The sequence below is a fragment of the Prinia subflava genome, chromosome Z, assembly GCF_021018805.1.
Source record: "Prinia subflava isolate CZ2003 ecotype Zambia chromosome Z, Cam_Psub_1.2, whole genome shotgun sequence".
In the NCBI taxonomy this organism is placed as follows: domain Eukaryota; kingdom Metazoa; phylum Chordata; class Aves; order Passeriformes; family Cisticolidae; genus Prinia; species Prinia subflava.
The window spans coordinates 96,412,633-96,437,956 of NC_086283.1; the positions used below are offsets into that span (position 1 = coordinate 96,412,633).

At 37.7% G+C, this 25,324-nt stretch overlaps 1 protein-coding gene across 1 annotated transcript in view; it reads left to right on the forward strand.

Moving 5' to 3' along the window:
* Positions 1–25,324, forward strand: part of ARSB (arylsulfatase B) — a 63,881-nt gene that overhangs the window by 22,606 nt on the left and 15,951 nt on the right. Inside the window, exons 5-6 of the mRNA XM_063423020.1 lie at positions 8,343–8,586; positions 16,674–16,744. Of these exons, the coding sequence (XP_063279090.1) occupies positions 8,343–8,586; positions 16,674–16,744 (315 nt within the window). The remainder of the gene's footprint in view (positions 1–8,342; positions 8,587–16,673; positions 16,745–25,324) is intronic.

The following is a 25,324-nucleotide window of genomic DNA, read 5'->3' on the forward strand; positions in this document are numbered from 1 at the left end:
CCCCCTCAAGTGGCACTGGAGAAAAGTGAAATAATTCTCCCCAAAGGTTATCAGCCTCCCTGTGGGCCATGTGCACCTCAGTGCCTCTGCTTCACATGAAGTCAGTGGCTTCTTTCCTTGCATATGGCTCTGATCAGCAATAAATGTAAAACTAGTTTTCCACCAGCTCCTGTCTTCACAGTTGTGATAGCATCCTCTTTTCTTACCTTACAGCTTGCAGCCTAAAGTACAAATGTAGCAGGTCTGAGGTCAGATCTTTCTGTACATCTGAAGGTGTGGTTTTCACTGCTTATAAAGAGAATCTGTAAGTACAGTAACAGCAGCCCTACTTCCTGCTTTTTTTCTTCCAAAAGCTGCTATAAATATGCCTCCTAATTAGATCCATAATATTATTTTGATAATAGCACTATGCTTGTTCTAAGAGAGTCATGCTGCTTCCAGATGCAGAGGAAATGTATTCAAAATAAACTTCTGAATGCTTCTACTGAATAAAAACACCTTGGTGTGGCCTGCTATTGGACAATCTCTGCACTTAGGAAATTTAATGTGCAAAATTCAGTGCTTCCCAGCATAGTTCTGGTCATGTGTCAGTCCTATCCTATCCTCCTTTTATTATTATCTGTCTACCGTATGGACATATCTCTTCTCTGTGGTAGGGAGAGATGGAGATGCACTTGGAAACTAACCATCCTCCTGAGTTACAATAGTTATTTATTTTAAATGCAATGAGAGAGCATAGAGGAGAGATTCTGTTCCATTTAGCAAAGACAAACCACTTTAGTTTCACTCTTATCTTCATAAAGCCATAGATGTATTAATCAGAAGCAAGAAACTGGAATGGGAGTTATTATTGCCCATATTTTCCCTTCAAACTTTTAATGCATGTATTTTATGCTAGGTTAAATATAGTTGGTGGCTTTAGGGTGTTCGCAGCCTTTGGTTTCAGGAGTAGCAGAAGTTTAAAAATTTTTTTCCTTGTTATTTGGACATCCCTGAATTTGATAACATATTGAAATATCTTGCATTATAAAATAAATTGAAGTTGTTTTTTTCTTCTGGTCTGTACTCACTTTAAAAATATTGTGTGGCTTTAGACAAGGCTTTCAAACAGAGCTTGGCAGGATTTACATATCAGACAGATGTGTGCTAGATCAGCTTACTGCAGGGGCCCTTGAGGAGAAATCAAAGAGCATGGGAGTCTTCTGTTGCAGCTTCAGAGAAATTCGTCAATTCAAAAAAGACTAGGAGCTAAAATACAGGTGGAAATCAGAAAAAAGAGCTGGGACATGCTGATGTTGGATTTGAAAAGTACTGTAGGTACCTAAGGACTATTTGGCAAGTGTTTTATAACTGCTTTCAGGAGAAAGGAGACCTGGTTGTTGGTAGCCAGGAGCCAGAAATGTTGAACAAGATTTTTAATGAATCTAGTGGTTGATTAAAGTTATTATGAGTACATGATAAACAAATAGTGAATTGAGTCATTATATCTAATTGTATTTATATAATCCTAGATATTTTAAGATTAATTTAGATATTGAAGATATTTTCTTCTTTCTTTGCCCTTGCAGATTTATTATTTCAAATCATTTATTTGGGCTCTGTTCTGAGTAGGATAGAAAAGTCAAAGATTTTCTTGGCACACAGCACTTCACTGCACTTGATTTCTTTTTTTTTTTTTTTCTTTCTTTTTTTTTTTTTTTTTTTTTGGCTGATTTCTAATCAGTCAAATCCTAAATGTGGGTTGGTTATTTCTTGCTCTGTGAGTATATGAGTTATATACATACAGATGTATGAAACGTTTGGATAGCTATTTTAAAACGTGAATATAGGTACCCAAGGAGTATTTAAATTTGTAAACCTCATTAACATAAATCATTTAACATGTTTAATTTTGTGAGTGTGTGTGTGATATCAAGCACTTCTGGTCTTCTCTAACTTGCTGCTAAAATTTATTTTTGCAGAATTTATTGTGCTCTGAGGTATACAGAGAAAAACAGTTCAGAAATACCCTGTTAGATTACTGTGCTGAAAGAGAAGCCTTTTTCCTTAAGATTGTTATTTTTCTTGTAGGAATTAATTACTGTTGTATTTTCTAAAGTTACTGTCATAAAGATTTTCCATACCACTCCTTGTTCTACAAATGCCAAAACCCATTAAACTTAACTTGATAATTAAGATTATTAAGACATATATTTGAAATTACAGTTCTGATACTGTAATCAAGGTTGTAGAATATGTATCACAAACTTAAATACACTTTTATCATCTCAGCAGAATGGAAGGTGTAGAATAAATAGAATTTAAAGACAGTTTATGTAAATCATGTTCGTGAAGTATTCCTGCTGTCTGACTCAAGTAGTCAACAAGAGTGATTTTTTTTTTCCCCCTTGTAAGGAGACTTATAGGTAGCTCTTTATTACTTGAACTAAGAAAATGCAAACTGAAGAGAAATGCTGGAGTGAAAACTGCTTAATAACAGCACCAAATACAGTCCTGGATGAATCTTTGGAGGAATTCCAGGAAGCCCTCTCGGAAGAGCTTGTCTAGAGTAATTTGCCAGGCACGTCAACGGGACTGTGGGGTGTAGCTCAGTTGTGGTTGAAAGAAGAATGCAGCAACCTGAGTGGTCACAAGGGAGACAAAAAAGCATGCTCTGTTAGGAAGAAAAATAAAATTCACTTTTCTGGAGTGTAATTGAAACAAGGCCTGGTCTGTTCGAACAAAATGGGTAGCTGTTCAAGAAGACACATTGTTTCTTTTGGGGAAAATAAAAAGTTTTCATGTACTATTTACCATTTTTAATCAACACACTTAAGCCCTATCTAAGACTTGACATAAAAACCAGCAGGGAATATCTTTAAATGAAGATTAATTTCTGGCCTATATGCAGAGAAAACAGTACCCCTATTCTAAACCATTAATATGAGGCAGGATTGTGATCAAAAGCTGCAAAGATAGCATGTGCAGGCAGTAGAAGTCACAGGAGGAAGTTGCTTGGTCCACATATTCACATAAAGGAGAAGCTAGAGTGTTGCCTATACTGTACTTAGGTGGTCTTCGGAAACTCTTATTATAGTCTTTTGCCCACTATCCAAAAAATAAAACATAAAGGTCTCTTTATAGCTTTTTTAATAAGTTTTTCATTCCACTGTATAGACAACAATGGATTTTTGTAGTGCAAACAACAGGGGAAGATTAAGCTTCCTTTATTAGAGAGCTGGCCTTACACAGTATTACAGTACTTGTTTCCATTTAATTTCTTTTCCTAAAAATAACTTTCAAGCTCATTGATCAGTCTGAACGGAATTTCTCAGAGAAGTGATCGCTGATGCTTAAAGTTTTAACAAATCTATTCATGCTATTAATATTGCCCCTGAGTTCAGTAACTACTGTGGATTTTTCTTGGCAGTGAATGCATGCAGGCAAGAGATATTTATGATCCTTTTGTCAGAGTTTGTTCTTAAATCAACACTTCTACCTTTTTTTGGTTTTCTACTGTCTGGTGAGGTACAAATCCTAAATGAGGTTTCCCCCACAGTTGTGAGCATCTATTTCTAGTAGTTATCTTCATAGTGCAAAGCAGACTCTTGCTTCAGTTCCAGGGTAATTTTGTAAGAAAGTGAGTCCATCCAAATACTCGAATCCATGCTTCATTAATTATTGCTCTCAGAATTGTTTTATTGCTGTTTTTTATTGCCCATCGCTTCTTTAAAGCAGTCTTAGTCATTAAACTGCTTACTAGTTACATACATCCCACATCACTGTATGTATATACTGCACTAGTCAAAATGTTTGGCAGCTGGCAACTCTTCAGAGAAGTATTTGGGAGAAACAGAAAGGGCCTCTCTGTTTAGTTATGTTTATTGATTCCCTTAAAACCTCCTGCGAAACATCTCTTACAGTTTAGAAATTACAGATTTAGCAAATGAAATTCTTTCTCATGTATATGACAATGAGTATTAGTTACAAAAGCAGATGTTTGTGAGAAGAAAATTTGCCTTCATTTTTAAAGTTGTATTGTATATTCAAGACACATAAGCATCTATTTTACTTTGCGTCTGTTTTTCTTAGGTTGAAAGGGTTTTATTACATGTATTTCTTAAAATAACCCTTCCTTGTCTTTATAATAAGAGAACTACAGTAGTTCAAAAGGCAATCACCTGCATTTTAAGAATAAGTTATATTCTCTGATTTTCTGTGTCAAAAATATGTCCTGTTCTCACCAACATTGTTTTGGGATGAAGATACTTTGCAACATATTTTTGCTGTTCCAACTTGTTCCATTGAGGCTGGTGTTGATTCAGCTTTGATGGGAACTAGCTTTTAAAGTAGCTGGGATGCTTCCATTGCTCTCCTTTATTCTCTTGTTTTGTCATTTACCCAGCATATATGTGCTGTGAATTTTTTCACTGGTGGTGGTGGTGCCTCCCACAAGTTCTGTTTCAACCCATTCTCATATTAGTGAGACTGTCTCTCCCCCATATTTTCCTTTGCTGCCACAAATTGCACCTCATAGAAGAAAATTCCATGAGAATGAAATAAAGCATCTAGGTACCCCCCTCCTTAAGATAATACATAATGAGAGTGATTAATCCTGTGAGAAGTAACATCTCTCAAAGCAAGCCAAGCCAAGCAAGGAGTAAAGCTCTTTAAAAATGTGTGGTGCTTCCATTCAAGAATGCAAACAAAGCTGCATAAATTGACTAGATAATGCATATGCCAAGTGGCATATTTCTAGATGCAGCCTTATTCTCTGCCCTTTCATCTTTTCTTTAGGGACAAGAGCTGGTTAGTTCAATGATTTTTTAATACCTCTAGTATGTTGTGGGTACTGCTGTAGTGTAAATTATGTAATGTAATTGCAAAAATTATTCTAACAGATAAGAAACATACACTCACTGCATTTTCCACACGGTTTCAGTATTTTTGAGAAAAATCATATTTAATATTTGTCTCCAGCAAAGACATAGTGAAGTATCATGCCTGGAGGAGGCTTGTGTTTCCAGATGAAGTAGCAAGGCTGAAACTGTAATACTAAGCAGTCTTACAAATCAGGGCCATGAGGTGTAGGTAGCTTGATTCCAGAAGCTTTGCTCTGGAGACTGTCTTCTGACACAAAATAGGATAAGCCACGGAGAGAAACAGTTACAAAAATGTATGATAAATAGTTCAGAAAATACTGTTTTGAAATGTATTTAGAATTGGATATGAAGCCAGCGTAGAACATGAAGGAACAATGATTCCATTTGTCTCACACCTCAGTGGATTTTAAGTGTGTGTTTTTAAGCTACTGTGAGTTTCCACATGGATTTTGGAATTTGTTCCATGTTTGAGATACTTGGGTAAAATAGGAGTTAGTGAGGAATAACTTACTTGGGAGAAAGTGAGAATGGTTGTACTTCCACAGATGAAAGATCTGTCTAGGCAGACACCCCCTCACTCTGTCAATTCGTGGTGGCATGTGTCTGGGAAACCTTTGTGAAAACTTGCAAATCTTCAGCAATTTGTGGCTGAAGACACTCTTGCAACTGAGGTGATGTGTTTTGATACTGGAACTGTGTACTTTTTTCAACTTTAACTTCCTCTGAACCCACGCAAGCATTTAGCATCAATATATACATCCACAGCTCTTGATCCAGAGGAGATGTACCTGAACACAGCTGGTGCCCACCTTGTCTCTTGCTGTCCAGACATACTCCTGGAGGTAAAACCAGGACCAGAACAGCAGTTGCAGTCCTGAGTGGACTTTCTGCCAGGTCTGTACTCCCTGCAGTCAGTGGCTTCTTGTTTATTCCCTCTCTCCCTTTATTATTTAGTGGTTACCTTAATATTTCATTGATACAGATCGCATTAGGGTTTTCCATTTTTATGTAACCAGCTCTTCTTTAACAACCTGTAGGTATTTGAGGTCCTCAGAGGTCCTGAGGTACTTCAGACTGTGTGGAAGATGTTACTTACATACAAGCTGCTAGTGACACATCAGTTCTGCCTATCTAGAATGGAAACAAACCTTAATAATCAAAACAGAAACCATCCTTTTCTCTCCTTCGACACTTCCTTGATAACTCAGTCAAGAAATAATGCAGGAGGGACCAGACATAAATTCCCAAGGAAGGAAAAAGTAATGTCCTAGCAGTGTGAGAGTGAGAAATCAAACGTCAGGGATGTTTCATATGTCAGTTGTTTTTCGTTTGCATATCAGATCAACTATCAAAATATGATTTTTTTCCCCCTTTTTAAACTTGATGTACTCTGTCTGAATGCTGATACCAGACAGAAGTTTTTTCAGGATATATGTTAGACTCCTTTTATCAGGCAAGTTAATGTGTAGTGAAACTGGAAGAATGTGAATATTTTTACAGAAAGCAAGGAAAAAGTAAGTATTGTAAAGATTTGACTGTAACCTGAGAAGTGCACACTTCTCTCTCACTATTCTTCAGAAATACTGCCTACTTCTGTAATTTCCTTGCTACTTTGTTGCTGATAATCAGGAATTAAAAAAACTCTCATGTGCTGCTATTAAACTGATACGGACAGTGAGCAGTTTGTGTTACAAAGGAGATGTGTAATATATTTAAGTTCTGATTCCTCTCTATGTCCAAACTGCATTCTAATACAGTGTGGATAAGATGCCTTTTATTCCAAGGCCACCAAAGGTTAAAGCTACTGAAAACTCTGTCCCATGAGTATCTCTGACAGGAATTCCTGTTTACATTTTGAGTAGAAGGAATTGTTGAAACTGATTGTCGTGATTTGACATAGCTTATTTTTTTAAATTTCTGTTGTAACCAGCAACTGCTTTAAGTTCTGAGATCTCAGAGCTCAACATTGTTGTGAGAGGAATAATGGTAGTGCTCTTGATTAATTGCTTTTTAATCAAAAGTGCAGGAACATGGGCAACACAGCTGGAAACTAGCTGGGCCACAGGACATTTAACTCTTGTCAAATAATTCTGGTTTTGCCAAGTGCTTCATTTAGCTTAGGCTTCTACCTTTCAAAGTCTTCACAGATATCTGTGGTTTATTCCTTTGTAGAACAAAAGTGGTCTTCTGTGAACAGTAGAAAGATATGGGGATTTATGTTAATGCCTAATTAAACACAAAATCACGGAATAAACTGAGTTGAAAGGGACTTGGAAGGGACCCACAGACACCATTGAGTCCGGCTCCTGGTCCTGCACAGGACCATCCCCCAGGATCACACCATGTGCCCAAGAGTATCTCCAAATGCTTCCTGAACTCTTGTCAACCAGAAAGATAATTTTGTTCTGGTTACAGTAAAGTTCTTCTGTAAGGTGTTGGACTTCTTGTTTTGATCTCAAATTCATGTTTTTTAATCAGAAAATACAATATGAACCTGTCAAATTACACTGAATGTCAGTTCAGCAATTACTATTTGAAATAATTGTACTCATTAAAATAGAGGAAAATTATGCTTAAGAGAATTGCCAGCAATGACTCTTCTGAGAACATTACAGTAGGTTTGAACAATAATAACTGTGTTATAGTACTGAAAGTAAATTCAAAGAATCATTACTTTTAACTTCAAGGATCTGGATTTTAGCCCAAGTGTGGAAGCTTGGTCAGAGAGAGTTAAAAAGAAAATCATACCATGAGCCATCTCTAATTCACATAGATATTTCTGTAGTCGTGGTGATTCAGCTTTTTATGTAACCATCTTACATGTTATTCACAACAAACAATAAATTCAATTTCTGAATCACTTCAGTTATGTTAACTAGTTTCACTTCATTTTATTAGGGCTGTCTCATTCTGCCTGAAAAGAAGAAAACCCTGTTTTGTCTAACCCTATATTATCAGTGTGGCCACCTAAAAATCTGGAAAAAACCTGCTTTTAAACTAGGTGTGTTTTTTCCTGAGACTGGAGTAGCAGGTTTCCATTTTAGGTGTATTATACTGCTTTGGAAAACGTTGTATTCTGAGTACTAATGATGGCCTTGACAGCAACTCTTCCTGTGATCTTAGTTGAAACTAAATTTTTGAAGTCTTTGGTTCTGGAGCTTTGGATACCTAGTGGTGTTTTGAGTCATGGTCAGAAATTGTTCTTAGCACACCCTTTCTAAATTACTGTCTTCTATTATGGTGTAATTTCTTTGTAGTGATAACTTCTCATTGATGTAATTTGTAGGTGTTAAAAGGTAACATGTTTGTTACTTGCCCTGGATATTTGACATTATATGGGCATCTAACCACAGTATGCAAATACTCTCATGATACATCTGTATTGTGAAATTATTTTTTCAAATGGATCAATGGGTGTTGTGGGGAGGATCGTTCTATTTCTTTCTTACCAAGAATTCTGTTTGTCTATTTGTTTTTCAGATAATGGAGGACAAACTTTAGCAGGGGGGAATAACTGGCCACTGAGAGGGAGAAAATGGACCCTCTGGGAAGGAGGAGTGAGAGGTGTAGGCTTTGTTGCAAGTCCTTTGCTGAAACGAAAAGGTGTAGAAAGTCATGAGCTGATCCACATCTCCGACTGGCTGCCAACGCTGGTGCACCTTGCTGGAGGACATACCAATGGCACTAAGCCTTTGGATGGCTTTGATGTTTGGAGCACTATCAGGTAACTTTCATGTCAAATCACCGAGTCATCATTCTGGTATGAGAAGAATTTAATCAGCCCAGAAAACAGAAGTGGAATGAGGAGGGAAATATTACCTGTTCGTTTCCTGTAAAAAAAGGAAAGTTACAAATGCAGCTAATTCTGCTGTCTGTGAGAGACTTATCCAGGTTGCAAATTAATCCTGGTTGCAGATACAAATTAATCCTGGTTGCAGCTTTAACTTGGTATTTTGAATTTTTCAGTATGAACACAACAGCTCACAGGCATGGTATACTTCTTCAAGAACATTCGGTGATCCCCAAGTATGTTAAATGATTTTGCACAGCATGGAGTATAAGTTAGTAAATTTTACGGACCATAGTGCTCTCTAGAGAGCTCAGTCAGGTGTCTCTGCAGTATGCATCTGGAATTGGACGTGTGGGAAATCTGTGCAGACATTAAACTCGCCGAACACGGATTCCACTTCAGTGGTTTGTTAGCTCAGTGTGGGACTTGTCAGGCTGGCTCACAGTGTAACCATTTGCACAGACCCACGTCAGGCTGTGCTGTGTCTCAAAAAACCTTTGAGATCAAGTACAAAAATACACCTGACCTGGTTCCTGAAGATCATGACGTTGTGACTGATTCAAGCAAGCTGAAATACCCAAAAGCGCAGTGCAGACATGCTTAGATGACTGGAAAAAGGAGGCAGCATAGCTCCGGCTGGATTAATTGATGTTCTTTCATTCCACTAAGAAGGATCATAAAGTCTTAAAACCTAAGTTTCTACAGAATTTGAAAGTTCTCTGACCAACCTTTAGTTTTCTGTGTTGGTTTAAATTCCTTTGTTTCTTCCTTTTCTATGCTGCCTGTTATGTATTCATTGATAGGGCTAAATCCTGTTATCTATCTTTGTAGAACTTATATTTATTTAATAGGTCTTTCAATATAGTTTTAATTCAGGATAAATTCAGGATGGAAAGTTAAACACTACTGAAACAGAATAAAAGGACTAACAATTCTATTTCCTACATGGTATTCAGTTGAGGATTGGTGTTCTGTTTCTTTTGATAGTCTTTGTTCTGTTTTTATAGCAGGTAGACTATACAATATTATGTGTGTTATCACCTTTGGTCCCCTTCTTTTTTGTGTGTGTCTTAGTATCCTTAGAGTTAGAGACAGAGATATTAGAGGGTTAATAGCAATTCCTGAACAAGCATGAGCAGGAGTGCTGTCTGGGTTAGGGACTGAGATGGAAAATTGAGGGTTAGAGTAGGCAGATTTGAACTCTACCCATTCATGGATCCATTTATATGGATCGTGGAGTGAAAAGCAAGAAGCAAAACCAAACCAAATCCCCTACACCTCCACAGAACTAAACACTTGAATATGTTGAATTCAGAATTGTTTTGTCTGTACCTGTAGCATCACCTGCTCGAAGCTGGTAAGCTTGGTTTCATTTTTAGTGCTGCCTGTGTTCCTGAAGAGCTAAGGGGTGGTTTTCTGTGGTAGCTGGTTTTACAGGAGGCTTATGGCCTTGTGCCCAGGTGCACTGTGTGGCTCCCCTCCAAGTGGAAGAAGATAACGATATGTATAATTGAGGCCAGGGATCATTAACTGCCAGGAAGGAATGGAGACTCCCATCCAGCCAGAAAAAGCAAAATGTTTTACTTGCCGGTGTTCCTGTGGGGAAAGTTAGCATCAGCAAGATCCAGGGTACACCTAAACCGTAGACTTTTGTTCCAGCTACCATTAGAATTCCTGCCTACTTCAGGTGCAGTTTCAGCCATGTATTTTTCCAACGGATGGATCTTCTCAGATTTGGTTACTTCAGCAGGAGAAGGACAGGTACTGCTGTGCCAGCACACTGCTGACATATGCATTTCTCTCTTTGTAAGGGGGATGAATGCAATGTTTACTGTCACTTCCAGGGAACAGGTGACTAACAGTGGTTTTGGGTGTGTCAAAGAGAGGGCCTCTGTCTGAACAGGTAACAAGTCAGGTTTTCTAACTTTTAGGCTATTCACTGATGGACCTTGCAGCCAAAATGTCAAATTTCATATGATTGTCCCATGTGATCAGGATAAATGAGTGCATTAAATTTCATGACCATAATTCAAAAGGTCACCTGAATATTGGATAGCAAACAATGAAAGCATAGTGCCCTTTTGGTGATATCTGATGAAAAGTTCAAATGTGTTGTTTTTCTGGGACCAAATGGCTCATAGTGAATGAAATTATAACTTGCTAATATTCTAACTTATTTGAAGGAAGAATATTAATCACTGTGTTACATCTTTTTTTTTTTAGTACAGTCTAATATAAATAGATGCATAAGCTTCTTGTGATATATTTTGGAGGGGGGACATTTCAGTTCTGAGCCTGCTGGTTGATATGTGTGTAATCAAAAAGAAAAAAATCATAAATTTGGAACCTTGATTCAGATATTCAAAAGAATATATGGTATGGTGCAGATACTCTCAGAAGTAAAAAAAACTGAATCTATTTCGGTGATATCTGTCTATTAATGATAAGTATTTAAAAGATGGGTTCTTACTATAATATTTATGTAATAATAAAAATATAATATTATAATGTAATAATATATAATAAATCCTATACTACTAAAATATCTTTGTATAAATGTAATATACTATGGAAATATGAATATATATACATTACACTGAAATTAAACATAAATTTTCTAAATGCTGAGTGTAAATTCTGAAAATCTAGACCCAGCTGAATTTTCTATCATGACTTTAAATGACTGGTAATCCAAATTAGGAATCACATTAACATGACACCAATATTAAGTTCTTGTAGTACAAAGAAGTACTGAGAATCACATATATACCCAAGGGTTCCTTTCATACCTTGTCTACTTAATTCTGACCTGAAGAACCAGAAGACATTTAGTGATTAGGAGGAAATGGTAGGAAAAATTATATTCAGGAGGATACACCTTGTAGACAAAAATACTTTCTTTTGCATTCCTTTTGGTTAGTTGTACTCTTAAGTTTCTGTCATACAGTGCATGAAACTGAGGAAGCACAGTGTTTGTGTTCTCACTGTTTGAACTCCTAGAGAAAAATTTGCATGGTACTTAAAAAACTCTTAGACAGGGATTTTAACTCAAAAGCTTGTCTGCTCTTTCCACATCCGTCTGCTGAGCCATTACTGTTTCCACACTGTATCAATGAAAGACTTAATAAAAGAGGAATGTGATTTTATTTAAAATAAAAGGTGAAATAGAGCAGGTTTTGCTCACACTCTCACAGCTTGACAGTCTTACTCACCAAGAGGTGTGTGTGTCTAGGAAGTCTGCCCAGCCAGACACAGGGGCAGAGGATTTCAAGCCATCCACCTGGCATCCATGATGGTTGTGAACACACAATGGGCCCAGCATCTGTTGCTGTGGTGCAGAGGTCCAGGGATGCCAGGTGTGAGGTCCTTCAAGCTTCTTCTGTGTTCTTCTTAGGTTGGTAGCTGTGCACAGGTTCTATTCATGCCTTTTTGTGTCCTTTTGGTGCTGTGTCTGTGTCCTGCACCACCTCTGTGGGTCCCCAGGGCCATCACTGCTTTGTCTCCAGGTGTCTCTGCCCAGTGGATCTGGACCAACGTGCTGGGGCTTTGCTGAGTGCAGGTCTGCATTGTCATTAGCATGGGCTGTTACAAGAGCCCTTCCCCTGCTCATTTGTTCATGATGGTATCTGCACACACATATTTCACCAGTCTTTCTCCATCCATACCAAAATTGAGCTACTTTTCTGTCCAAAATGTTGTTGCAGCATATAATTGAACCAGTACTATGTCATTTTTTATTTTCCTCTGAGTACTTTTGGAATGAAATTTAACTTTGATGTCTTTAGCATCTTTTTGAAAATAACTTAGCACAATATCACTGTGTCAATCAGTTTTTGGATAACTATCTTTCCAATCTTGGGTATCAACTTATAAAGATTCATAAATAAATAATAAATTGTAGTCAATTTCCCTTTTCTCTTGCCTTAGATTATCATGGGTTAGACTACAATGTATCTCTTAAATGATGTACATATTATAATTTTATTCTGAAAATACAGTGATAATATCATTGATATATTTTACAAAAATAGCAGTTGAGAATAACAAGAACAATACTAAAATGCAACCAGTCAAGGAGTCTAAATCGTACTGCATATTTCCAAGCAAGTACCACAAAAGGCAGTTGCATTTTTAAGAAACATCTGCTCTCCAGATGCTTACTACTCTATTGAAATAAAGACACTTGGCAAAATAGTTTTTATTTGGAGGATACATTTTTTATACATCTTGGTTTTCAGCACTGAATATCTAGTGTGTCCATGCTCAGACAAAGTATTTTATTTTGCATTAACAGAAGAATAGAATGGTAGACCACATGAAGCAGAATGATAGGCACTGAGAGATTCAGGATAAAATACAATACAAATAGCTATTATTTTGTTAAAGCTTATTTTTAACCAGACAGTTAATGTTTTACTTATATATATTTTTAGGGCACGTTTCATTTTTGTATTTTTATAATGTTGAAATGCCGTAATTTATTTGGTGTAGTAAATGAATTAAGATCAGTTTGAATTCTTCTGTACTGAATGGGTACGTTTGTTTTAGGAATCAATCACCTGTTTAAAAAATTTTTCATTGTTGTGATATAAATTAACCAGAAGAAAGAACAGTCTAAAGTTGAAAGTATGTTTATTTCCAGAATATCTGAAATATAATAATTTTAGGAAAACATTAAAAATAAGACTCAGAGAAATATGACAAGGTTATAAAGGCTCAGATTTTGCTTAGTGACACTGAGAATGTTTTTGTGCAAGACAAACATATTTACATGAAAAAACCTTGGATTCCTTTCCAAGGTCAACTTCTGGCTGTTTAACAGCAACAAAAATGAAATATTGCATGTAGGTCTTTTTTTGTGCTCACTAAGGAATAATAGGGCTTTCTGTATGTTTTAAGAACTTTGCAAATCAGAGGAACAAACTAACTGATTCTCATACCAACACTGAAGTTAGGCTGCATGCTTTCATTAAGCTGTTCTTACATGGAGGACTGTTTTGAAAAACAGCAGCTTTTAATTGCTTAATTTAATAATTAAGAATTATCTTAATTATTCTACCATCTGACAGGATAGAATAATAACCAGACAATATAAAAAGTTCCCTAAATTTAGGGGGAGGGATGACGTATTAGGATACTGAAGTCTAAAAATAAATATTCTAAAATGAGAGCATTGTCAGATGTGGTTGCACAGACAGTTACTAAAATACAAAGGCAGGTTTCCCTAGAGAATAGTATTGCTTTGTTATTGAAGCTCTCCTGGCTAGACTGTATTCCTGATGCAAAGTACCCTTGCAGATCATCTGCCAAGGTGAATCTGCAGTTGAGTCTGTGTCTCTGTGGAGCTTTGTAAATGGGAATGAGGGCAGAGTTAAGTCACTTCTAGGGAAACAGATCTCTGTTACATGCATAAATTTCTTGATTTTTGTCCCCAGAATGTTGTTTGTGTTTTCCTGATGTCTTTTGCTGTGAGACAGGTGGTTTTTTCAACATTCAGTGACAATTTTTTAGTGATACGTGCTGGGTATGAACATCCATGCTCAGTACAAGAATTACTGGAGTAACACTCAAACTGAGAAGTAGTGCTGTGCCATGTAATAGATCTGCAGAGCTTAATGCAGTGATGCCATAAGCTTCAAGGAGTATATGTCACAATTAGATACAAATGCCATCCAAGGTACTAATAGCAGTATTCTATCCCAGAACAAAAACGGATTCAATAATAATAATGACAACTGCTGCATGAAAAACTTAACATTATTACACGTGTAATCTTTGCTTTTTGTGTTCTATCAGCTGTAATGTAAATAGCCATGTTTAGTATGTAATATCTACTGTCCATGTTAAAATTTATAAAGGAAGTTACCTTCAGTCTGCTTGAACACTGTGATACACTTGGTATAATCATGGATTCATATGGAATCATAGAATAGGCTGGTTGAAAGGGACCTTTAAAGGTTATCTAGGCCAACCCTTGTGCCTTAGACAGGGACATTTTCAACCAGATCAGGTTGCTCTAAGCACTGTTCACTTGACCTTGAATGTTTCCAGGGATGGATCATCTACTACCTCTCTGGGCAACCTGTACCAGTGTTTCACTACCCTCATCATACAATTTCTTTCTTGTATCCAATCTAAATCAAGCGTCCATCAGTGTAAAACCATCGCCTCTTGTCCTGTCACAACAAGCCCTACTAAAAAGTCTGTCCCCATCTTTCTTGTAGGCCCCCATAAAGTACTAAAGGCTGCTCTGAGGGCTGCCCAGAGCCTTCTCTTCCCCAGGCTGAGCAAACCCAACTTTCAGCCTCCAAAATGGGAGGTGTTCTGTCCCTCTGACCATCTTTGTGTCCTCCTCTGGACTCACTGCAGCAGGTCCCTGTCCTTCTGTGCTGGACCCCAGAGCTGGTGCAGCCCTGCAGGTGGGCTCTGAGCAGAGCAGAGCAGAGGGGCAGAATCCCCTCTCTGGTCACTCAGCACTGTGTGAATATTGAATCCATAAAGATGAGAAGTAAATAGGAGTTAAGTTACTTAATTTTTCTGTGTTTGAGTCTGGTGGAAGATACTGGATTATTTAGCATGACTCTGGTGGTTTCTTTCTTTTAAAATATTCTGGAAAATATCAGCTCAGAAATTGAAGGAAAACCTTCCCATGGAGTTATTGCAGAGTCAATCACAGGCTGTAAATTTGAATCCTAGTTTAACTTTTGCTAACTGGTTCTTGTTACTGTTACCCATGAACAGATGGTGAAAGGCACACTTGAACACAGCTGTCAATGCAGTACATAGAGACAGAGTTTATTAAATCTAAGATAAAATTTGTTTAAACAAGGCCAAGCATTCTTTAATTAACAGTATGACTGTTTGGGGGGGGCAATTAACCTTTCACCCACACTTTGGGAGAAACATTTTTGTGGCAGTTTCTATACATTAAATTACTAACACTGTAGCTTAATTAATTCCTCTGTATTAATTACAATACTGTATTTCCTGAACACATTTAATCTTTTCTTTCTTCTTGTTAGTTCTGTACTCACTCAAAATGCATAATTCAGAAATGGCTTTAGAAATGTAATAGAAAAATATTACTTTAATTGTTTGTTACTGAAAATTTTAAATTACAGGTAAATACTCTTTATATATTCTATATATTTAAATAATTGTAATTTTTTATGTCTCCACTGGTTTATATTACCTGAGTTTTTTATTCTTAATGTCAAGAAGCTTAGAGAACCTGGTTAAATTTTTGTGTCTTAAGTTAAGCTCCTCAGTGAAAGAAAAAAAAACAATTTAAATGATTTGGAAATTTCTAAAAGGATTCATTTAGGTTCACTGTCAAATAATAAATTATTATTGTGTCTTCGTGTAGCCAAGGTTCTTCCTAATTGTCTTCCTACTCAAGTTGCTCTTTATAAGGAGTCAATTTCATTTACTCAGTTTTTAGGTCTGGGATTTACTTAGCTAACAAAATTTATGGATAAGTTCAGGAGCTTATTCCCCACCATCTCGGTGTACTGAGTGGCTAGAAAAAGAAGGATGATTTTCTTTTTTAGCACAACAAGATTCTAAGTATCTAAATAATCCTTGTTGCTCCAATTAGAAATCAAAGGTGGGTTTTTTTGTGGGATAGCAATGCCTGTGGTGTTTTTTGAGGCACCCAGCCATGATGCTTCCAGCACTTGATCAGCTATGCAGAGAGCACAGCAAGTGCAATGCCAGCTTACGCTGTGAAATTTGACTCTTAAAATTGATTGTTGTAAAACCCTGATTAGGTAGGGCCAATTCTGTACTCTGTAAACTTCTGAATAATCTAAATAAACACCACTGTAGTTAGAGAAAACTTGTAGAGGCAAAAGTTGTTGCTGCTCAGCCTTAAAGGAGCATTCAGATTAAAGTGGATAGTAATCAATTTAAAGTTAAGAGCTCACTCTCTATTAAGATGTCAAAAAGCCTTAAAATAAAGGATGCAGAATCCTAATGAGCTATAGATGGTAATTAACATTTTCTTTTGAAATCTCCCTTAGTGAAGGAAGACCTTCTCCCAGAGTGGAACTGCTCCATAACATAGACCCCATGTTTGTGGATGACTTCCCATGTGAGTATGCTCAAGATTTATTAAACGTAGAGTTTACCTTCTTGTCTTCTGTAAGTGAACTGCTTTCTTCCAGTTGAAACAAAATACAGTGGGATGCCTTTTGCTTCTAAGTATATAGCTTTAAAATACAGAAACATCATCCCCTGGATGGTGTAAGTACTTCGACGTGATCAACACGGGCTTCCAGTTTCAGAGAGCTCTGAAACACTGCTGAGTAATGGATAAAGAACTTTGGGACATGGAAATGTTGAGGAGCAGCTGTGTGCCTGAGGTGCACAGCGAGGCACACTGCCAGCAACCCTTTCCAAACCCTCTCTCCAGAGTTCCAGATGAACTGCTGGCCGTAATGCATCTTGATACAGCTGTATAATATGACCTTGCAAATGGAAAGCTTGAGTTTGTGAGGAGCTGTGAAGTTCCAAGCTGTGTGACTGCTTTTCTTCCATAATCATGTGGGTTGGATCCTTAATGCCACAATCACATGAATTGGAGCTGAAGTTTGCTAATTCTGTAGCCCTTTTTAAGCACCATCTGTTTTATGATTCAACATTACTAGTTTGCTAAGGACTACAAGCTTTTCAGGCTGACATTCTGTTCATACAGAACATTGGAACAAGTCCCTTCCAGTGTTTTTATAGCATTTCTGTATTTCATTATATAAAGAAGTAAATCCAGGCAGAGAAAAAGTAGTGCAGTAGTAGTGCAATGGAGACAGTGATCTGTTCCCTGCAAGACAAATACAGGTTGTGCTGCAATAGCTGGATGGAGATGGGTAAGGTTGTCTCTTGCAGTGCACATCTGGTTCTGTGATGCTTTTCTGAGAAGGAGCAGAGAGAATTTCTGAGAATTGTGCCTGTCTAATGCTGACTGGGCACCACTGCCTGCAGATGATTCCTGCATACTGACTGAATTAAGGTGTAGCTACTCCATTTTCCCTTCAAAAAACGCTCAGTGAATCACAGCATTCCTGGACAATGTTATGCCATGGTGAGGTGTTCTCCGGCCTGCTTGAGAGACCATCTTTTCCTTGAGGGAATGGTCTGTGATTGAGGTGTTTGAGTATACAAATTCCTGGAGTAGGCAGAAGGGGGACAAGCAAAGAAGGTTTTTGGGAACCTGAGCTCTCAGGAAATACAGCCCCAGACTGGTTCCATGTTGCCATGCTTTGGTGACAGTTCACTGTTTGCTGCACACATCGTGTCCTTAGTTGTGTGCACTGTGTGAAATGTGGGCAGGAGGTGGGGCTGGGACTGAGAACCTGTAGTAGGTGCAACTCTTATGCTGGGTAAGCTGTGGTTATATGCATACCTGTAAATTTATAATTTATGTGCCTTTCAAAACTGCAGTGATTAAGAACACAAACTGAACTCTTTGCCAACATGTTCTTAAGAACCTTGTAGAGTTTCCCTGTCCCTTCTCAGCAAAGGTCTATTCTTTTGGCAAATTACTTTGTGCCTCCTAGTGAAGTTACGCTTTGTCATATAAGGATTAAAATTTCTGTTTAGCAGCCTGAGTTATTAGGAGTAATTGTATATGTATGTAAGTCAGCTGATTTTTACTTACTGTCTGTTTTCCATTTATTGAAACTGAGCAATAAGTTTAGAATTAATATCTAGAAAAATTATGCTGGTGTCTCCATTATGGATAGATTAGTGAGACACAGAACTTGGAATATACAAGCACGTTCAGATTTTCAGCAGTCATGGTCCTCTCATGGTTCTTTTAATGTTTTGTTGGTTTCCTTTTTTTTTTTTTTTTTTTTTTTTTTTTTTTGGCATCTTAAGTTGTCCATGCTCTCTTCTTGTCACCAAGATGATAAACTGTGTCACTCTGGAGTCTTGCTGTTTCCTTGACTGTTTATTATTTCCATGCCCTAACTGTCTTGACACAGCAGTATCTTTTGGCTATGGTGCTAAAATACATGTTTGCAAGTTTTGCTGGGTTCTTTCTGAACTCCTGTACAACCTTTTACCTTCTTTATGCACATTTTGCCCTTGTCCTAGTCTACTTTGAAAAAATCACATCACCTAAATCATCTGGTGTCAGATGAAGTATTCCTGTTATACTAACACTTTCTTTCTTACAGAAATTTGAAAGTGAAATAATAACTGGAAGATAAATTCAGCCAAATCTTTGGGCTTGCAGAGTACTGTAAAACAGCAAATAGGCAATTAAATATCAGGATTCTGTTAAATGTAACCAAAAAAGGACTTTTCAGGTTGTTGTGGTTAATCAGGCGAGAAAACAGTGCTGTTGTAGTTGGGCACATGTAGAGCAATAAGTTACTATTTTACCTGCACTCAGTGCAGGTTCAGTGTTCCTGAACTCTTGAGTGGTCTTGCCTAAAATGTATACATTCTTTTACCATAATATATTTCTATTTAATGGATGCATTCATCCTCATCTCTGTCAAAAGAAACTAATAATATATATATTTAGTGGCATGAATGATGGTATGTCTTATGTAATTAATATTTTTAACTGAAACAGGAAAACTGAGCTTTGTTCTGCTCAGATTTTCTACACCAAAATAAGCACTCCTTCAGGGAAGAATTTGTTTAATTTAAAGACATTAATTAGTTTAGTGACAAGTCAACTGTTACAGCCAAGTATTCAACAGAACGTTAAGTTAAAGTAATAAGACATGGTGTCTTGATTACAGAGCTAGCAACATCTCTGCTGCTGTGGTCTGTTAGAGCTGACCTTGGGCTGGGTGTTTATTTACCACTTGTGGGGTAACAGTGTATAACTTTACAACTTCCCAGACTGAGTGCAGGTTTCCCATCTCTGGACATCTAGACCTGGTGAATCTTCTGATCAGCATCTGGTTACCTTTTTTCAGGACCTGATGTCCAGTGGGACTGCAGTGGGACTGCAGCCCTGCAGTAGTCTTTTATCAAGTACTGCACTTTTGTTGTTAATAGTAAAGAGCACAAGAGGGAAGACACTGTGAGAACACTGTAAATCTGCCTGCAGTTCCATTTTACAAAAAAAATGCTCAGGTCTTGTTTCACTGACTACTTCAAGTAAATCATCTTCTCTCTCAGAAGGTAGACTTCCTTCATTAAAATGTAAACCTTTCCTGTGGTCTGACACACATGGGCAGTATTTTGAACTATACTTCTTTATTTTTTCTCTTTAGTGCTTAAAAAAGGTGTTCTTCTCCCTGGCCACAGACCTTGCCTGTAGCCTCCGTCTGACCTGTGGCAGCCCAGTGGAGTGATTTGGGTTAAAAACAAGCTTTTCTATTAACAAACTGATCTGGTTTGTGGTGCAGACCTACAGCTATTGCACTTGTGTAAGAGCAGGCAGTGGAATGAAATGCTAGGGTGGGATCTCCAAAACTAGGATGAGGAGAGGGGTGGGTTGTGGTCTTTGGGGGCTGCAAAGCCAGTCTGGTGGTGAGCTGTTGCCAAGATGACCAGCCTGTCCTCTCCTATCACCGTGGAGGCCCAACCAGGAAAACAGACTGGGGACACAGATCTGGGTGCAACAACAGCAGCAGGGCAGAAGCCCTGCCCCTCAGTTTATTTGCCATTATATACTTGTGGCAAGGTGACCATGGATTGGAGAAGGGTATCGCCACCTCTCCTGTCACATTGGTCCAGGAGGCTGTCATTCAACCTCCCCTTCTCTTGGAGAAAGTATTCATAACATTGCCAATATTTACAAAACATGGTCCTGTGTTTACAATTCACCAGTGTGAGAAACTGCACATTTCTCCTTTAATATGAACGCTCAGCAAACCAGGAAAATTCATGGCAACACTCTCCTTCCTCCATCCTTCCTCCTTCACTTGTGTTAGATGTGGAAATCACACGGTGACAAGAGGATTGCTCTGCCAGATCAGCTTTCAGATTGGTTTGAGTAGCCAGGTAAAAGAGGAGAAAGGTTCCTGCCACATCAGTGATCTGAGTTAACCTGCCCTGGGAGCAGGGGTCAGCATGTGGATGGCAGCAGATGGAGGGTCTGGACAGAGGACTTGCTAGCTAAGATAGCTCTGACCATGTTGGGAACCTCAGTTTCGTGGAGTTTAAGCTAGTACGCTGCTGCTGCTACCACAGAGGATATCCTGCAGTATCCTGCACTCCCGCAGTCCTCACCACTGCTCCCCTTTCTCATGAGTCACCAAAACCACTCACAGAGCTGAGCTGTGAACCAGGTCAGGATACTGGTTCAGATTTTAATAAGCCTTTTTCTCCCCTCTCTTTGGATGTATGCTGGATAGCCAAGTGCTCATTTTGGCACAAGGACTGGGACTAGGAGCAGTTTTGGGGGACAGGTGAGACTGATTCTTTTGGCTCTGAAATTAAGCCCTGAGGTTTCTCTTTCATGATACATGATTAAGTCATCCAACAGCTTTCTGCTGGGCATGTGCTTTACTTTCTCCACTGCCCTTTCCTAGCCACGTGCTTCTAGTGCTTAATTTGTATTCGTTTTGGCACTTTTTAGGTACCTCTGTGAACTGGTCCAACTTGCTAGCCTGGTTTCCCTCTGTCATGCAGGTTAAATCTACACATTGGAGGGGCTGATGGATGCAAGTGTCAACCCAGGGCAGGGGCAAGGAGGGTGTGTGGTTGGAAGAGGGGAGGCAGAGGGAGAGGCAACCCTCCTAGCACTGTCTGTCTGCGTCTGGAACCAGAAACCCACGGGGGAGGAGTGAGAAACCTCATCTTCTGGTTGAGCCTTGCTGTGCTAAACCAGTCTGGTGAGCTCTGCAGATGGAGCTGGACCCACATGCCTCAGAAGTGATTGCTGCTCTCCCTCCTTGCTGAAAGCCATTGCTTTTGTCTTTCTGATTCTTTCTTCATCACACTCTTGATTGTTTTCAGAAGTCATGAATATATGTCTCAGCTGCTTGATCTCAATGTAGATTGTAGTCTATTAGAGAGTTTACAATTATGTAAATTTGCTATGAAAAACCTACTGGCCTTCTTTCGTGTTTGGGTCTGGAACATCCACATTTTCTGTTAGCTTTAAGGATTCAGTAGTAAAATAAGAAAATTAAAAACAGAAAGCTAAAATTATGTTGAGAGTATAATTTTCTCTGTAATGTATAGGTTAAGAGAGCATAAATAAAATGCATAAAGTAACTTAAAAATTGCATAAGTAAAATCCAGATTTACATACACTTGAAGAGAAAAGAAGTGAAACTGTTTTGCCCCGGTTTTGTGAATTTGTCTTTAAAAATAAAAAAAAAAATAGCCAAGTTGTTGATGGTTTGGCAGCTGTGCAGATGACATCAGCTCTTCCATTGTGAAAGATCTCCTGTCTTTTAAACAGTCTCATGGCATTTCGTCAAGTTTTGGTGATTCAGCTAAATTAAAACCCAACTGGTTTTAAGTCTCAATTCCCCTAACTGCTAAACCAAACTTATTTCTGACCACAGTCATTGCTAGATGGCCTGTCTTGAAGCAGCACTGAAACTTTATATCCCACAGAAGGCAACTTTATTTTGAGAATCAGAACTAAATGACATGCTGAAAGGAAATGTACCCTTTAATTCAGAGTTGTTAATCAGAATCTGTCAGTACACACTGTATTAGCTTTAATCTGACTTGCTAAATTTATTAATAAATTTGGTGACTTTCACAAAATCTTGTAGACTACATGTGTAGCATCACTTTCTCTTCAAAAAAGAACTTGGATTTATTTAAATTAGAAAGATATTTTCAAAATAAATATGTTTTGGGTGGCACTGGTTTAGGCTGAAAAAACTTTTACCTTCATTTAAGATTCCAGACTCAACCGTAAACTAAAACTTCAAAGGCATAATAACAGTGTAGATTACTAATTGTAGTAAATTTATTTGGAAGATGTATCTATTCAGAGGGAGACATCCAAGACAGAGAACTTGTAAAAACATTTTGTGATTTTCCTCCAAACCTTTATTTGCCTAGAGGAAAATTAATCAATTTTTACATTGCTCTCCTTGACATTTGAAAGAAGGCATTACCTCATATATTGCATTATTAATTGCCAAAGTAAATGATTGCTTGTAAAGAGCTAGATCTGCTATATGCAGAATGAACATATATTACTATAGAGAAATCTTTTCTGTTCTGGGACTGATGTGTCATTTGTGTACATTAAAATTGCATTATAATGGCTGTAGCATTATATATTATATCTGTACATATACCAAAATATTCATCTCGATTAAGGAATAGAAACTCCAGGCTCCTTTATGTCCCATTTATTACTTACTTTGCCTAGGTAAAAGATGATTCCTGAGACTTTGTAGGACAAAAGTTACTTCTTCCCCAGTTCTTTTACTAATGATCTAGCTTGTTCAGAATTATCTATCTAACAAAAAAGAAAAAAAAAAAGAAAAAGAAAGTGGGAAAATATTTATCATATTGGAGTTTACCCATAGCAGCAGAAGATGCATGGATGAGCATGCTGGGTGAGCGTTGAATGGGATAAATATACTCCATGTCTGTGACAGGCCTAAGGCCCAGAATCTACTCATGAGTCAAATCTGTGCAGAAAATTGACCAGAATGGTCAGCGGACTGAGTTCACATGGTCAAGAATTGACAAAATCACAGATATGTTCTTTGCTTCTCCAGGTTACCATTTTTCTGCAAAATTATACATATGCATGCCGACCATTTGTACTCTGCCATCTTCCCATTTCAAGAAAATTATAAATTGCAATGACCCCCTGTAGGTTTGTAAGACAGGAGCTGCCAACACAGCACCCTGGACCCCTCAGCCACTTTATGCACTGCATGTTATGCTGGCCTGGCAGTTTTGGGCAGAGCTCCACTCCTTGATGGGAGGCTGCAGTTCCAGCTGCCTCTGCTGCCATTCATATCAGAGATAAGTGGTGTTTTCCTTTTGTCTGTCAGCTATATGAGTTTCTGGGGTGTAGCTCTTGCTGTCAGGAAGTTTGGGCTGTGGTTCTGCATTGCCTTGGCTCTTAGCCCGTCTGCATCTCAGTGTGAGCCATCCATCCCTGCAGTATTTAATACTAGAGGGTTGCATACTTGGTGAGCTGCATAAATACTAATCCCTGTGTTTCCTTTGGGATGTAGATAATCTCAGAATTTAGAAATGTTAGGTCACTTGATTAAGTGTGTAATGCAAGTATCATGACAGGAATCCAGAAATCCCTCTATACTTCTTTTTTATGCTTCATTGTATTCTGTAATTACTTGAACAAAATGCTAGCATTTTATATTTTTATGCAGGTCTTGATGAAAATGGTAGATTATATTTTTCAAATGAAATGTCTCTGAGCCACAAACCTGAAAAATTTTAACAGAGCATGGGTTGTTAGAGTTGCTGCTCAATTCTCCTTACCTTCAACACAACATCCTTACAGTGATGCAGATGGGGTTTGGGTGTTTCACATAAAAGACCACCACAACAGGATGTAGCTTCCATAATTCAAAAGTTTTGAACAATCTGTTAAAATTTGTTTCCTGGAAAAAGTGAGATTTTGATTTGTGTTTTCCTTATATTTCCATTGGAAGTGAAAGTTTAACATTTACTTTTGATGTTTCTCTTTTTTTTTTTAATATATATTTAACATTGTAGGCTGTAATATTATGTTGTTCTTATTTAGAATAACTTCAATTTTTAAATCAATTCTTTGTTTTTTATTCTTAATTTTCTAAGAATGTAGTAACCTGGATAAATTATTCACTTAGTTGATATGCACTAGGGTTTTTTGCTGCCCTCAATGATTCTGGATTTAACTCAATTGTTTGTGGGTGTGGTGTTCTTGAAAAGAAACAATATGTTGTAAAAAAGAAGGTGAATGCTTCAAATGTCTACTCTTCTTGAAATTAAGCAGAGTATATATTTTGAAAGGTAAAAGACTGAATATGATATTCTAATATAAATCTTCCCTTTGGAATCAGGCATTGCTAAGATAAACTAACATTTGAAGGAATAATACTAGATCCAGATGTTCATAGCATTTAATTAAGTGAATTAAAGGTGAGCTTCACTGTTTTCATAGCTCTACACCTTGCCAACATGATGGCAGGAAGTTACAGTGTCTCAGGGCTCATCCACTTCTTAATATCAGTATTCTGTGTGTTCTCCCAAGGTTAAGGTCAAGGCTATTTCTCAAATGCTTTTATTTTAATAAAATAAGAGAAAGACTCAGAGTTTTGTAGAAAACTCATTATTGCCATAAAGCAGCAAAAGGTCACAAAATGTCTTTCCTCAGTGAAGTAGCAAAGCCCCTTATTTCTTCAGTAATTCATTGTCACAGTGTAGGTTGGAAGAGCCCTTGACATTTCCAGAGTTTCCTTGTTGAGGTGAAATAATAGCTCTGCACATCACAGTTCAAAAAAAGAGGAATCAGTATGAAGCACATACATGTATGCACATACATACTCACATTACAGTGAGCCTTGTAAGCTCACTGAGCCATCTGCATTTCAGAGTGGCTGCACCAAGATTGCTTTTTCTTCTGGAAATATTTTCATGAACTTTCACATTAAGTAAGGCATCAGAGCTAGAAGTAATTGTGCAGCTTCAGAAATGTACCTTTAAAATAGGATAAGCCAATATAAAAGTTTCATTTCTGTAACTGAAATAGAGAAGTCACTTTCTGCTGTTT